This window comes from Nelumbo nucifera, chromosome 4 (genome assembly GCF_055504915.1).
Source record: "Nelumbo nucifera cultivar China Antique chromosome 4, China Antique-T2T, whole genome shotgun sequence".
NCBI lineage: Eukaryota > Viridiplantae > Streptophyta > Magnoliopsida > Proteales > Nelumbonaceae > Nelumbo > Nelumbo nucifera.
The window spans coordinates 89,075,091-89,090,179 of record NC_142652.1 but is presented as its reverse complement, the minus strand read 5'-3'; the positions used below and the strand labels follow the sequence as shown (position 1 = coordinate 89,090,179).

The following is a 15,089-nucleotide window of genomic DNA, read 5'->3' as shown; positions in this document are numbered from 1 at the left end:
GTTTGAACCAATCTTGGTTCGAATGGGTCTAGGGTTTGATTTTTAATTAAATCTTTAATTCAAGAAAATAATCTGAAATTAATTACTGATAAAAGAAAAACAACAATCAGTAAATCAAGGCTGTTCGCACAATCCATCCTGCAAGACAGAGGTTAGATTACAGAATGCAGTTTCACAAACTGCAAATCGCAGATAGCGATTCTCCCATCTGCGAAATCTCCCTTTCTGCGCCGCCATCTTCGATCCAAAATTAAAATAAATAGAAATCCTATTTCTATTAAAATTACATCAGATCGAATACCTATACATTGAGTCTAGAAAATAAAAAAAAAATTATTTACAAACCAAATGTAATAAATAAATCAAGAAACTGCAAATCTTGCAGGTTCCCTGCGCAAACCAAGATTTCGATCTCCTCTTGTACGAACAGCCCATAAATCAAGAAAATTATAAAGAACAATTCTAAATAATAATTAGATTTATATAAAATTAATTTCAGATTATTCGCCCATTAATTTTGGGAACAAATTTCCCAAAACCCATATCTGCACAAATTGGGTAGAACACCTTCTGCCCATTTGCGCAGGTTCAGATCTGAAACAAACTGGTTCAAGATTTGAACCATGGCTCTGATACCACTGAAGGGATGAGAGATCCATCCTATGGACGCCCAAAGATTGCGGAATAAGGGGCAAATTTCAAAAAAAATTTATCTCTCCCTGCAACTGGGAATCATATTCCCTATTTAGAAAATCATATTTTCAAGGATCAATCTTGAACCATAAACTGAACCAGATCTGAACCAAAAGGAGTGGGAGAGAATTATACCTGATACGGAGAAATGCTATCTCCCAATGGAGGTGTTCACGCCCAAGGAAGGATCCAAAATCTGCTCCCACTGAAGATGGCGTAGTGAAGGATGGAGCAGAATCAACAACGTTCTTCAAAAGAACTTGACCCTTCGCAAGAATCAACTGGACAGCTTGTGAGTACAGCTCCAACCAATCTTTTCCCAAAAGATTGAAATCAAGATCAAATCTTGATTGCTCCCAAGAACTGGAGATCGAACTGAAGGAATGGCAATGGCAGGAAGGTGGCGGCAGGAGAGAATTCACAGTATGCAGGAAATCTCTCAATCTCTCTTTCTTTAAGAGAAGAATGCTGTTGATGATCATCAAAGGCTGCCGCCCCCTTCCCCTTTTTATAATCTCAAAGGGATCAGCTCCTAATCAGATTAGGAGTTGCTAATCCAAATCATATTTGGGTTAGAAGTCCCTTAGTGATAAGGGATAATCTTTATCTCATCTGCAGATCAGATCAGCTATCTCCTAATATAATTAGGAGGTTTCTAGATCTAAATCTCATTTTGATCTTGGACTCTCTGAGTGGATAGGGTCTAAGCCCAATCCTTTTAGCTGACCCACTTCAGAATTCGCCCCATTTAAATGACTGATCAAATCAGCCCAGTTCGAAATGGGCTTAAGGCCCATTTAAGGTTATGTACTCAAAAAGCCTTCCAAACTGCTACCCAGTTGGGCTTCCTTGTATGGCGTGGGACCCAAGCATTGATCTACACATCAGCCACATGGGTTCAGCCCAGCCTTTGTTACAAGGCTTGGCCGAATGCACTGCTGAAGACAGTGTACCCCTTGAAACCCATCAAATGGGCTCTATGGGCCCAACACTTACACTAAGTGGTCCCTGGGCCAAGCCACCTTGTAACACCCAGGAACTGTGGGCAGATGCAAGATTAGCCCATCAGGTGTTATCCTCAATGGTCTTACACTTAACCTCTCAGCCCATAATGATCATACACTGCCCGACAAGAGAGGACCTCTCCCTCGGCTGCAAGGAACAGTGTTGCACTCTCCACTTATATGGATCCCGGGAATTAAAACCTTTTGCAAACCTTTTAGAAACCATAATATATATACTTTTATATCTCATATAAAATATACTTTGCAAAAAACAAATCTCAACGATTGAAATCGGCTGCCGGCAGTCTTGGCTTCCATCAGTGAGAGTGCATCCCTGATCATTACCTTTGTCCGACAAAGGGGCTGATCCTGTCACTATGATCACCCACTCAGATGAATTTTCGGACTGTCCCAACATACCCAGGTTTTGACCCCCGCTAAGGATCTCACTGATTGGTACATCAAAGATAGCCCAATTCGACACCTAGTGCAGTATCATAATCGAGTCTAGGGGTCGGGTGTAACTTTCCAGTTTTGCCCATCAATCTCCAAGGTCCAGAGCAATACTGGAAATCTGGTCCAGTTCAAAGATTCAATTAATCCTACACTGTATGTGCCTAGGGTCTCACCCTGGCAGCTGAGACAGGCCACCCCAACCGACTTGGTGGCACCACAGTGTTAGCCTTGTCAGGATAGGTCTCCCCAGACCGACCCACTGGATGTGAACATTCTAAACTAACACGAGTCTCATTAAGTGTCCAGTTTAAGGGTATTACACAGAAACATACCAAGGGAACATGAATCAAATATGTATCTTTATTCATTTACAATAAACTCATAAAGTACATCATTCCGATTGAAGCTAAGGGCATACAAAACTGTCTAACAGGACATCCTTCTCTCAAGGCACTCAAAATATTAATTCCGTCTTTGAGTCATTTGTCAGTTTTATAGTGTGAGTCATGTCAGTTTGGGAAACATCGTCGTGTTTCCTTCAGTCCTAGAATTGAAAGTCGTATGTTGAGTCCTTTTTCTTTGGTTCATTCTGATGTTTGGAGCCCGATCAAAATAGAGTCTTATAATGGGTACAAGTATTTTGTCTCTTTTATTGATGATTGTTCAAGGATGACATGGATTTACTTAATGAAAGAAAGAAGTGAATTATTTTCCATTTTTCAAAAATTTCATTCTGAAATACGTACACAATTTGGTGTTCCAATCAAAGTCCTTCGTTCAGATAATGGTCGTGAATACTTTCTTACTTCATTTCAACAGTATTTAGAACAGCATGGCGTTATTCATCAAACCTCGTGCATCCACACCTCAACAAAATGGGGTGGTTGAACGAAAGAACCGCCAGCTCCTTGAAACTGCTCGGTCTATTCTTCATCATATGAATGTTCCTAAACGGTTTTGGAGTGATGCTATACTCACTCCTCGTGTCTTTGGTTGTGTGTGCTTTGTCCACAATCTGAGTCCTGGAATAGACAAGCTAGATGCACGCTCCATTAAATGTGTCTCTTTGGCTACTCTCGGACTCAAAAAGGGTACAAGTGTTATAATCCCATTACTCGAAAGTGCTATGTTTGTCCTGATGTCACCTTTTTTGAGTTTGTACCCTTCTTCTCAGGACCTGAAGCACCTTCGTCTCCACCCTTACTTCCTCTTCCTCTTCCTGACAGTGATCCAGTTCCGGATGTTCCTGCTGGAATAGACTCATCACCTCATCTAGTGCAGATCACTACTGAACGACCACCGATCCGGCAAGTGTATACACGTCGAACGACATCGGCCCCTCCTCCAGCTTCTACCTTATCTGCAGATCCTGTCATGGCTCCTGTTGCTGAACCCTCAGAACTTGACCTACCCATTGCCTTACGGAAAGGTAAATGCATTTCTACTCTCCATCCCATTTCTAATTTTGTTTCATTATCTCGCCTTTCCGCCTCACATCGTCAGTTTGTTTCACTTTTGTCATCTATTTCCATACCTAACAATGTCCAAGAAGCTCTTAGTTCACCTGGGTGGCAGCAGGCAATGGAGGAGGAACTCCCTGCTCTTCAACATACTCAAACGTGGGAGCTCACTACTCTCCCACCTGGTAAGCATGTTGTGGGCTGTAAATGGGTGTATATAGTTAAATACTTGCCAGATGGTAGTGTGGAGCATCTGAAGGCCAGACTTGTTGCTAAAGGCTACTCATAATTGTATGGAGTGGACTACATGGAGACATTCTCTCCGGTGGCTAAGATTGGCTCTGTTCGTGTGTTAATCTCCCTGGCAGTTATGTATGATTGGCCTCTGTTTCAGCTTGACATAAAAAATGCTTTCCTTCATGGTGACCTTGTGGAGGAGGTATATATGGAGCAACCACCTGGGTTTGTTGCTCAGGGGGAAGATGGTAAGGTGTGCAGACTGAAGAAGGCAATTTATGGGTTGAAACAATCGCCGCGTGCTTGGTTCGGGAAGTTTAGTGAAGTGGTGAAGAGTTTTGGAATGAAACAATGACAGGTTGATCACTTAGTGTTCAGCTATGACTCAAAGGCTGGAAAGATTTTATTAGTGGTCTATGTGGATGATATTGTTATTACTGGCAGTGACAAATTGGGGATTGACAAGCTAAAGGTATTTCTGCAAAATCATTTTCAAACAAAAGACCTTGGGACATTGAAGTATTTCTTGGGCATAGAAGTTGCCAGGTCAAAACAAGGTGTAAATCTGTGCCAAAGAAAATATGTTCTTGATCTACTGGAAGAAACAAGACTGTTAGGTGCAAAACCGGCTGAGAACCCTATGGAACCAAATGTTAAGTTGAGCAGTGATACAGGGGAAGTATTTGAAGATCCTGGAAGGTATAGATGACTAGTGGGGAAGCTGAACTATCTGACTATCACGAGACCCGACATCTCCTTTGCGGTCAGTGTGGTGAGCCAATTCATGCAGAACCCTCGTATACCTCACTGGGATGCAGTTCTTAGAATTGTAAGATATCTGAAGGGAGCTCCAGGCTGTGGACTATTGTATAAACCAGGAGGAAAACTTTAAGTAGTTGGGTACACAGATGCAGACTAGGCAGGCTCAGTGAATGACAGAAGATCTACTACAGACTATTACACATTTCTTGGAGGAAATCTTGTGACGTGGAAAAGTAAAAAGCAGACGGTTGTGGCTAAAAGCAGTGCTGAAGCCGAGCATAGGGCCATGGCACACACTACCTGTGAATTAGTGTGGTTGAGGAATCTCCTACAAGAAAATGGGTTCCACATGGATAAACCTACGAAATTGTACTGTGACAATCAAGTTGCACTCCATATCTCATCCAAACCTGTTTTTCATGAGAGAACGAACCACATAGAGGTTGATTGCCACTTTGTGAGGGAGAAAATTCTTGCTGAAGAAATAAGCACAGAACATGTGGGCTCGAATGATCAGTGAGCAGATTTGTTTATAAAAGCTCTAAGCTCAGGGAAAGTAAACTATCTATGTAACAAGCTGGGATTATATGACATATATTCTCCAAATTATATAACATATATTCTCCAGTTTCAGAGGCAAGTAGTCAATGTAGTAGCATATTTCTAATTAGAGGCCAGGAAGTTAAAATAGCATATGGAATCTCATGAAGCAGAGAAGTCAAATGCAACACAGTTACACAGACGCCCCACATTCCACCTTCCACCATGGAATCATCTACATCACATGTCATGGATATGATGAAGGCTAGGAATCAATTAGCAGGGTGGCTCTTTAATTGGCAAAAGATATTCCAGAGTAGCAGATTAAGACACCTTAATCTTCTGACCACTGATTAAGAAGTCATTCCCAATCAAGATATCTTTTCAAAGAGTGTGAATGGCTGAATATCAAAAATGTGCAACAATTTAATCCAAACATAGATGCAAACATAAAAGAAGTCTTGGATTTTGAAAACACATAAAGGCATCGTTGTCACTTTTGAGCAGAAATAACAATGCAAAGATCTTTCCAAAATCTACAGTAAGTGCAGGTGATTCTTCTCAAAAAAAAAAATCTTTTTGAAAAAAAAAATTGCTATTCAGAACAATTTCTTTCATTAACCTTTAAAAAAAATATCTCGCAGTTTAGCATTTTGTGCCTCAAAACCAGCATTGCATGTAAATAGATGAATTTTCTGTTCCAGACGCTCCATCAGATTCTAACACTCCATAAATTCTTGAGAGATAGGTCTACATAAAATTTCCTTTCTCTTCTTGCTTATTTGACATAAATGAACAATTCGTGTACAAAATGAATGTCATGTTTCCTATAATACATTATCAAGTAACAAAGATAAAATAGTAGACCTTTTTCCTGTAGGTGTATAATGTTAGAATTCTAAAACAATGGAATACTTTATAATTTTTATGACGTATCCATGAGTCCTTGTTTTCTCAGATTTCTGGGTCAAACACCAGCTACATATTGGATTCTGATACCTGTGTCAGCATCGATGCAACACTACTCAAAAGAGGCAGTGTTTGGTAATGTGGTGTTGTGTTCCCATTTTGACTTCTCGTAAGCACCACATAGCTAATTTGACTTTAACATTCCAAAAAAATGTATTTGATTGACCAGATTTAACTTGAAACAGGAACACGACATTTTGCATCAGATTTTGTGCATGAGGAACACTTCATCTTGTGTCTAGGGGACATTCATACTTAATTTGTCCTAATGTGGCACCTAATGGCACCTATGTATTTGAATTTATAGTAAAATATTCTGCAGTATATTTCATCCCTAAATGTCCTTCTTTCTCTATTTCCAATGTGTTTGTAATGCCATAACGTAAGCTTAGATGTTTCACCCTGTAAACACACGGTGCCAAAGATCTGATCTTGCATTAGTTTAACACCCAGTAGAATACAGATCCACATCAATATAGAATTAACCATGCAGTTTGGCATGTGCTCTAAGGGTACTTTAATAATATAAAAAAAAAAAACATATATGATTAAAAATTATATCGTATATGCTAGGGGTGCAACTTGGGCGGGCCCAACCCGAGCCCGAACCGGCCCAACCCAGAATTTTACACAGGCTGGTCTTGGATTTTCGGTCCTCGGGCCCAAGAAGTTGGGCTTTTTATTTTTTGGGTCGGGCTCGGGCCTAGCCCTTAGGTAGCCCGAGCCTGGTCCAATTATATACATTTATACATGTATATGTGTATATATGTAAATGTTGCATACATATATATGTGTATATATGTAAATGTTGCATACATATATATATACATACATATTTGTATATATAACATTTGTATACATATTTAGATACATAAATAAATATATGTATATATATTTGCATAAATACATTTATATATGTATAATTTTAGAGTGAGTTTATTGACCAACCAGAGCCCGACCTGGGCCCGAGCCCAACCCGAGTGCATCAAATTACAGGGCAGGCTGGGCTCGGGTTGGGAAAATCATGTTTGACCTCGGACTCGGGCCTTAAGCCCAAATTTTAGGGTCGGGCCTGGGTTGACCATAAACCCGGCCCAACCCGCTTGACTTGCACCCCTAGTATATGCAATGATATAGCAGTGAACAGAGTGGGATGGCAGAACAGGATTCATGTAGCATAGCAGTTCAGACAAGGCTTAGTTGAGTCAAATATTAGATAAATGAACTTATGCAAAGAGTATAGTTTTATTTGTTTTGTACTCTAAAAAAGTTTTCTATACATGTGAATGGTCCAATGACCTCTAGTGTTCACCCATCACTTTTAGCATTGCTATGGAATAATTTTTTTTCTATACATGTGAATGGTTTGGTGACTCAGGTTACTTACAGAAGGGTAACTTCTGTGATGTTTAGCATTGCTATGGATAATTATTTTCTATACATGTGAATGGTCTAGTGACTCAGGTTGGCTTCCAGAAGGATGACTTTTGTGATGTGTTGCTCCTCATGGATTTGTTCCCTTATCCCTAGGGGTGGCCACGAGCCGAGCTCTTCACGAGCTACTCGAGCTCATCTCGTGAACTGAGCTCGTATATATATATATAGAAAATAATATATATAATAAAATTATTATAATTCTTATTTTTTAAATATTAAATAAAAAATATTTTTTTATATATAATTTTTATTTTTATAAATTTTTTTTTCAAATCGAGCTCGAGCTCAAACCAAGCTCGAGCCTTGTAATACATTGGTGAGCCAAGCTCGAGCCTCGTACTATTTGGCTCGGCTCGGCTCGAATCCACCCCTAAGTTCTCCCTATTGGCCTATGGCTGATAGGGAGGCTCTTGTCAAAGACCTTCCCAGTGTTAGTATTGTGGTGTGGAATCCTAGTACCCTACAATGAGAAGAAACCCCAACTGTTGGGAAATCAAGCTCTTGTCAGTCCGACCTGGACAGTTGGACCGTTCACCCATTCAACCCGGTGATCGAGTCACGAGTTGCACACTAAATGTGTATGCAAACTTCAGGAGGCCATAACTTTGCACTCCAATGTCCAATTGGGGTTTTTTTATTTTGGGTAGCTTTTCGAGAACTATGCGTCCCAAGGGGTCGTAGGCACCTTGCCCCGTTATTTTCGCCAAAAAGAAAAAACTTTTTGGCCTCTAATTGCAATTTTTAATATTTTTTACAAATAAAAATTTAAAACTGAATTAAAAACATAAATTAAATATAAAATAATATATATTACATGTAGAACATAATTATACATTATTTATTGATAAAATACATGTTTATACATACCAATATATATATATATATATGTATGCATATATACATATATATGTATGAATTTACATATTGCTAATGTGGCACAATCTGACCCATTCAACCCAGATGGTCGAACCGGTAACGCACAACCGAAAGGCAAAAATGGTTCGGCCTTCCGGTCAGTTTTTAAAACATTGATTATAAGGGTATGGTTCCCTAATAGCAAGCTACACACCAAGGACACAGCATGTAAATCATAGTTAGATGAGTCAAAAAGAAGAATACTAAAACTAAATTTTGATTTACTCTATTTTATGAATATAGCACTTTTTTTGTACCCATGCATACAGGATAGAAAATGTACAGAAAGGATATGGGCCCTAGCACTGTGTCTTGTTATGCAGGGTGCTGTATATGCTCTCATAGCTTCCTCAAGGTTTTGGAAGGACCTGTTGGTGGAAGGTGATTGTCAAGTAGAGATTGACTGGTTGACTACTAAAAGGGATGATCCTGGCCTCTTAGATTTCTGTTAAGAGAAACAAAATTTCTAGTAGCCAATCTGAACTGTTCATTCAGATGAACCCATAGCACAGAAAATGATAGAATCTATCAGTAGATGCACTAGAAGAAGTAAAGTTCATAGGGAAAGGGAGGAAATGTTGGGCTTCAAGAGGACCTGGACCTGATTTCAAACAGTGGGTGATTTTATGGGTTTCTATTTGCCAGCTTGCGGCTGTTATTTTATCTGTATTCAGCTTGTATTATCTGCCATTCCAACAACTTGAAATGTTGGTATTAGTTTTTCTTTCCACAAAATTAATAAAATGTGAATCTTGTTACTAATCAAAAAATATACTATTAAACTACAAATTAAATCATGACAAAAACAACTATGATACACCTGATTTTCTGAAATTAGGACCAAGTATTTCTGGATAAAGCTATTCAGTCAGGTTCTGACTTCCATCCCACCAAAAATCAGGGCATTGGTCAGGAGGTGATACATAAGAAAATTAACATTTGCAGTATGCTTCAATGCAGGAACCCAATTGAGCCCTCTCAACCCATATTTGTTGTCTTTGTGATTTCTACAGCAAGGCCACTCACCATTTATTAATCTCCTGTGCCTATACTTTAGGAATTTGGGAACATTTTTTGCATTATTTGGAGTTGGAAGGTTCCCAACCACAAGACATTCCAGTATTGTTTGACTTGGCTTGGTTATCTCCCCCACATTTGAGGGGAAAGATTACATGCATGTGTTCAAGAGAAGCAGTCTTTTGGACAATGTAAGAGGTAAGGATTGCTAGGATTTTCTCTAATAAGAAACAAGGAGTAAGATCAACCAGCCTCATGATTATTGGAATAGCATACTAGTTACATAATATAGAGGAGTTACATGCATTCTCCACTACATACTGAGGGGATGGTATGCAGTGGCTTCTCTATCAGCAGCAATAGACATACCTGTCCAGCACTGGGTGCCCCCTTCATCTGAATTCATCAAGTTGAATTTTGATGGATGTTTTTGGGGAATCGATGTCCTGGTCTTGGAAGAGTACTTGGGCCATGGTGTGAGGTATTGCATGGATAATCAAGTTCAGTTGTTCGAATGACTATCAGCACTGAGCTTCTATCTCTTCTCAAAAAGCTATTCCTTGCACATTCCCTTGGATGTGTGAGAGTAGAGGTTGAGAGTGATATGCAGATTGTTATGGGATAGATGAGGGATGGAAATGATGGTCCATTCCTCCTTGGGTCTATGAATCTATCAGCTTAATAGGGAGGCTAGATCATTAGTGGCCAAAGGAAAGATATGGTTCTGCACTTCTGCTGGATTAAAAGGGACTAATGATTTGGCTATTTTTTTATTAGTGATTTGGCTGATTCGTTGGATCAGATGGCATTCGCTTTTTTCTTTTTTTTTTTTTCTTGTGAAGGACTTGCAGTGGGTCATATCTTATCAAACTAGGTTCTACAGGTTTTATCTTTTTTAAATTTTTCTGCTTCCTGTAGCTATCATGTGCCTCTTAACTTTTTGTAAAAATAATACTCACATTTTTCCTATGAAAATAAATTAAAAAGAAAAACAACCGCCCCAATTCCACCATGAAGAGGAGTATGAAAATAAACAGAATTGATGATCTAAAGACTCGACAGACATACTGATACACAAAAAGGGGCATAACTGGGGCTAAAATGGTTATATATGATGTTGGAGTACCTCCACAGAGGAGTCGCACCATGTTGGACACTTCATTTTTTACTGTCAATTCCTTGTCCACCACATGTGACATGTCCAGCCAAAAATGTGTATCATTCTTATTTCACACCTATTTTCACATACTTCACATCTTCAATTTACTCTAGAAATCAGACATTTATTACAAATATGGAAAATTTATATTGAATGCTTTACATAAATGAATCTATAAGACCTGAAGACCCTAGAACCAAATACTTGAGCAAGTTCAGCTTTCCCTTTAATCAGAGAACTAGAAAATCAGATCAAGTTATAACAAAGCATTCAATAAATTCAAAGAAATATGAAGCCATAAAGATATGGCATCAATTGAAGAATAGAAATACCTGATCAGGAGCCCGTTTCTGTGGAACTGGAAGTAGATCATCCCTGAGTTTGATATCATTATCATAACCGAATTTCCTCAGGACAGTCCATGTGGTCTCAAGTCGCCCTTTCTCTATGAAAAGTGCGTGGAGGAAAAGGAACCCTGTCAAGGTAAGACCACGGCTATTTACCCCTTCTGGCAACTTCTCTTGAACAACTCTCTTAACACCCATTATTTCAGAGGGCTGGAGAGGAGCATTAAAACATTTCACCTGTTTACAAGCATTACAAGTCCATTCAAAATGTTATACATTTAAGATGAATATAATGCATCAATTTACCACTAGAACCACTTAATAAAGGTAAAAGATAGTGTAGATTTTAGATGATAAAAAGTTACCTGAAAATCATTCAATTCTGCATCACTAAGAGCACCATCCCTGTCGTGATCACACAAAATAAATATGCGTTTCAAGGCTCTGACACACCGGGGCTTCAAGGTCTCTGTTTCTTGATCAAATAATGGAGCAGTGGGATGAAGCACTGCTTTCTGAGCATAATAAAAAACCTCAGGGACCTGCAAAGGAAGAGATTCAACTCGCATTGACCTAACAACAGAAAAGCCAAGACAGATTAAATCGTGAAGCCAACAGTTATTGGGATTCACCAAGCTACAATCCTGGAGTCCTAGATTGTCTTCTAAAACCTTCTAAAATTTTGCAACCTTAACCCATTATTGCTCTTACACTCCTTGAAGTGACAAGCCAAATAAAAAATATATTTCAGCAAGGAGAGGGGAAAATCATTGAAATTAAAGTAACTGGTACAGCAGAAATATTGCTCAATGATGCCAATAGGATCATGTCCAATAAACAAAATTGGTTGAATGTATTCCCAAGTAAGGGCAAAATTAAAAAATAATAATAATAAAAAGCACACACACACACAAGATTAAGCAGGAAGCACTGACATAAGGAGGGGAAACTTAAAATACCTGAATTTGATTAACCGCAGAACATTCTATACAAGTCTCAATTTCCCGAAACTGTTGCATGATGGGTGACATTACTTGCTCCAGGCTCACCTGTTGATTATCGTCCCGCAAATCTAGCTTGCAACCAACCACAATCAAAGGCACCTTCACCTGAAATTTGAAAAGGTACTATATCAACACAAGTAATAAACATTAAAAGAATGTATGGCAAAAGCGACCAACAACCAGCTATTCAATCAGCAGTAGGAGAAACAAAAAGACGTATCATAAAATGTATAAAACCTCAAGACGACGAAGTTCTGGGAGCCAGAAGGTGCTCAATCGATCGAGCGTTTCAGGCTGATCGCATGCATAAGTCAATACCACAGCATCAGCATGCTTCAATTCCTCGGCAAGAGTATTCCTGCTGTCGAATCTACCAGAATATGGAAAATTAACAAATAAACCACTAAGACATTTAAACAAATAACTCCAGTTGCCATGAATAAGACATTGTAAATGAACTTAACAATAATATGAAACCTTGATGAAGTATCGATGATTGTAAGTGGAACTCGATCACCACTAAGACATTTAAACAAATAACTCCAGTTGCCATGAATAAGACATTGTAAATGAACTTAACAATAATATGAAACCTTGATGAAGTATCGATGATTGTAAGTGGAACTCGATCAGGATAGAAATCTGCCGGCAACCGCGTTGGCGGCAATACTGGTGGAACATTGCTGGGAAACGCCTCAGCTGCAGCTGTCACAATCAAGCTCGACTTCCCAGTTCCAGAGTCTCCTGCAACGACGACACGAACGTTGCTTCGACCGCCCGAGCTTGCGTTCCCAGCAGACCCCGCCATTAAAATTTAAAGCAGATAAAATCTATGGAATGGAGAAGAACCCTGATGAGCTTAAAATATCAAAAGCAGAAGAAGAAGCCCTAACTATCGAACGAAGAAGGAGATTCAGCTAACCATATAAACCTCAAAAACCTCTAGACTTCAATGGATTTCTCGGCGGTTGAATGAACCGTCGACACCCTTAACTCGAGCGCTGAAACTGAAATAGCCAAATGCTTGGGAAGGAAGCTACAAAATAGACTGAGAATTGAAAAATAAAATTCAAGAATTTGGGTATATATATTATTTTGTTTTTGTTTAAATTAATTCTATTTGTCTATTTCTATGACTGTTTCTTGCCAACTTCAGTTGACACTGAAATATTCATATGCGAGACGTGAGAACCCTAGAGGCTCCAAGTTCGGCCTGGTAGTAGACAATAGAGTAATACGGGTTGGAGAGAGACCGGCAACAGTTTTGGGCCCATATGAAATGTTTTTGGTAGACTGGGCCCATATGACTTCGCATTCACGTTTGGCGTGCAGATCTGAGCATATGAAATGGGCCCACAATAATTGGATTTTGGATCAAGGGTTCCTTTACTTGGGCCTGCGGATGAAGTGGTGTGAAGGGCTATCACCTGTCAATGGATGTCAGGCTATGGTCGATCCGACCCGACCCGATATAAAACACATGTGGTTCCAAGTTCCCACCAGAACCCACTAATTATTAATAAGGTTTATGTGCTCTGACCCAGTGAAGATGGGTAATCAAAGACACAAACTCACAAATTAGGGTTTCAACTTGGGAGGGCCCAAGTAGAGCGCCTGGACGAACGCAGCCCAATATTTTCATATGGATTGGGCTTGGATCCTTGGTTGCTTTGAGATCAAAATCTCTGTCAAGAGGGGTGCCAGAGTCCAACCCAATTTTGACCCGACTAGAGCCCTCTCCAATTATGTTACATATATACGCAATACATACATGCAGAAAATATATTATATTCTTATTTCATGGATTAAATTGTTATTTTAAAATAGAATTAAGACCATTTTTTAATCAATTGGACCTAATGGGCACCCCTGACCAACCAGATTCTGGCTCAGGCCCAAACCAGATGGCAGTGTATCAGGGCTGCCGTGCATAGATATCTCACTATTAACAGCCCTGATGGTATGGACTATTAACAGCCATAATAGTATGGACTTAATATTAGATTTATTGATTTCTGCTTCTGGTTATGTTGAAGATGTTCATATCAGCATTTTCAAACTCAACCCTGAAGTCTCTTTTTTTTTGGGGGGTAGGGGGGAAGGGGGACCATCCATAACATAAGTGGAGACTGTGGGCATATGGAGGACCATGGCCCCCCTAGGTCCCCCAAGCTCCGCACCTGGTTGAACCATTTTTTATAGTGGTTCAATCATCCATGTCAATAGAGCCAATTCATGATGCCATCATTATAAACAAAATTAAAATAAACATAATATAAAATCGATGACCTATTAACTGGTGAATTGGGTAAATGAGTCAATGGTTCAACCGTCCAAAATTGATGGGTCATTAAATCAACTTTTGTAATATGGTGGGTTAAAGGTGGACTTGATCCAGGTTGTGAACAAGCCACCAATTCTATCATCCAGATAAACACTGTGTTGAAAAGCACTGATTCTTATCTGAACTGAATCCTATTTGGTTTGAGCTTTGCCTACATGCCCATTAGCACGTCTCTGACATGAATGTGCAAACAATTTTTGCTTTCACGAACACAATTGAATCAAACCTTTAATAATATGTTAATTTTTAAAGAAAACAAGTCGGATCGGATCAGATCCAAATATCTGACTTATCGATATGATTCGAATTCAAATCGAGTCATATCAGATCCAATCAGATCTGACATAATCAGTGTTGGGTCGGATTTGAATCTTATCCGATCCATTTGCATTCCTATACAAGCCTACATGATTTTTTTCCCCTAATTTTCTATCTTCTAACTCCACAACCTTAAATCTTAGGATTTTCTTTTCATGTTGATTTTGTTTTTTCTTCTTCTTCTTATTTTAAATGGGAAGAAGAATACAATTGAAATTTGTATCTTCTATCTTCTATCTTCTAACTCCACCTTATAACCCATAACAAACTCCAACTCAAATTAATGACTTTTGGATTTTCAAAATATGTAATAAAGAATACAATTGAAAGGTTGCATGTCCGGTTGGGCTTGATAATTATATAACACTTATCAGGTTGGTGTTGGGACATTAGAGGATTAAGTTAGGGTTGAGGCAAATCCATACCA

At 39.0% G+C, this 15,089-nt stretch overlaps 1 protein-coding gene across 5 annotated transcripts in view; it reads right to left on the bottom strand.

Annotated features, from left to right (window-relative positions):
• Window positions 1-13,233, bottom strand: part of LOC104586729 (mitochondrial Rho GTPase 1-like) — a 59,655-nt gene extending 46,422 nt beyond the window's left edge. For 2 of the 5 annotated variants that reach the window (XM_088902998.1, XM_088903001.1), the window contains exons 1-6: window positions 12,923-13,214; window positions 12,594-12,830; window positions 12,238-12,370; window positions 11,956-12,105; window positions 11,362-11,538; window positions 10,982-11,233 (exon numbers count right to left, since the gene is read on the bottom strand). In XM_088902998.1, coding sequence (XP_088759124.1) covers window positions 10,982-11,233; window positions 11,362-11,538; window positions 11,956-12,105; window positions 12,238-12,370; window positions 12,594-12,808 — 927 coding nt within the window. In that variant the 5' untranslated portion in view covers window positions 12,809-12,830; window positions 12,923-13,214. Of the gene's footprint in view, window positions 1-10,981; window positions 11,234-11,361; window positions 11,539-11,955; window positions 12,106-12,237; window positions 12,371-12,593; window positions 12,831-12,922 lie in introns of all 5 variants that reach the window. The other 3 variants (XM_088903000.1, XM_088902997.1, XM_088902999.1) reach the window with 3 other exon arrangements.
• Window positions 13,234-15,089: the final 1,856 nt, after the last annotated feature.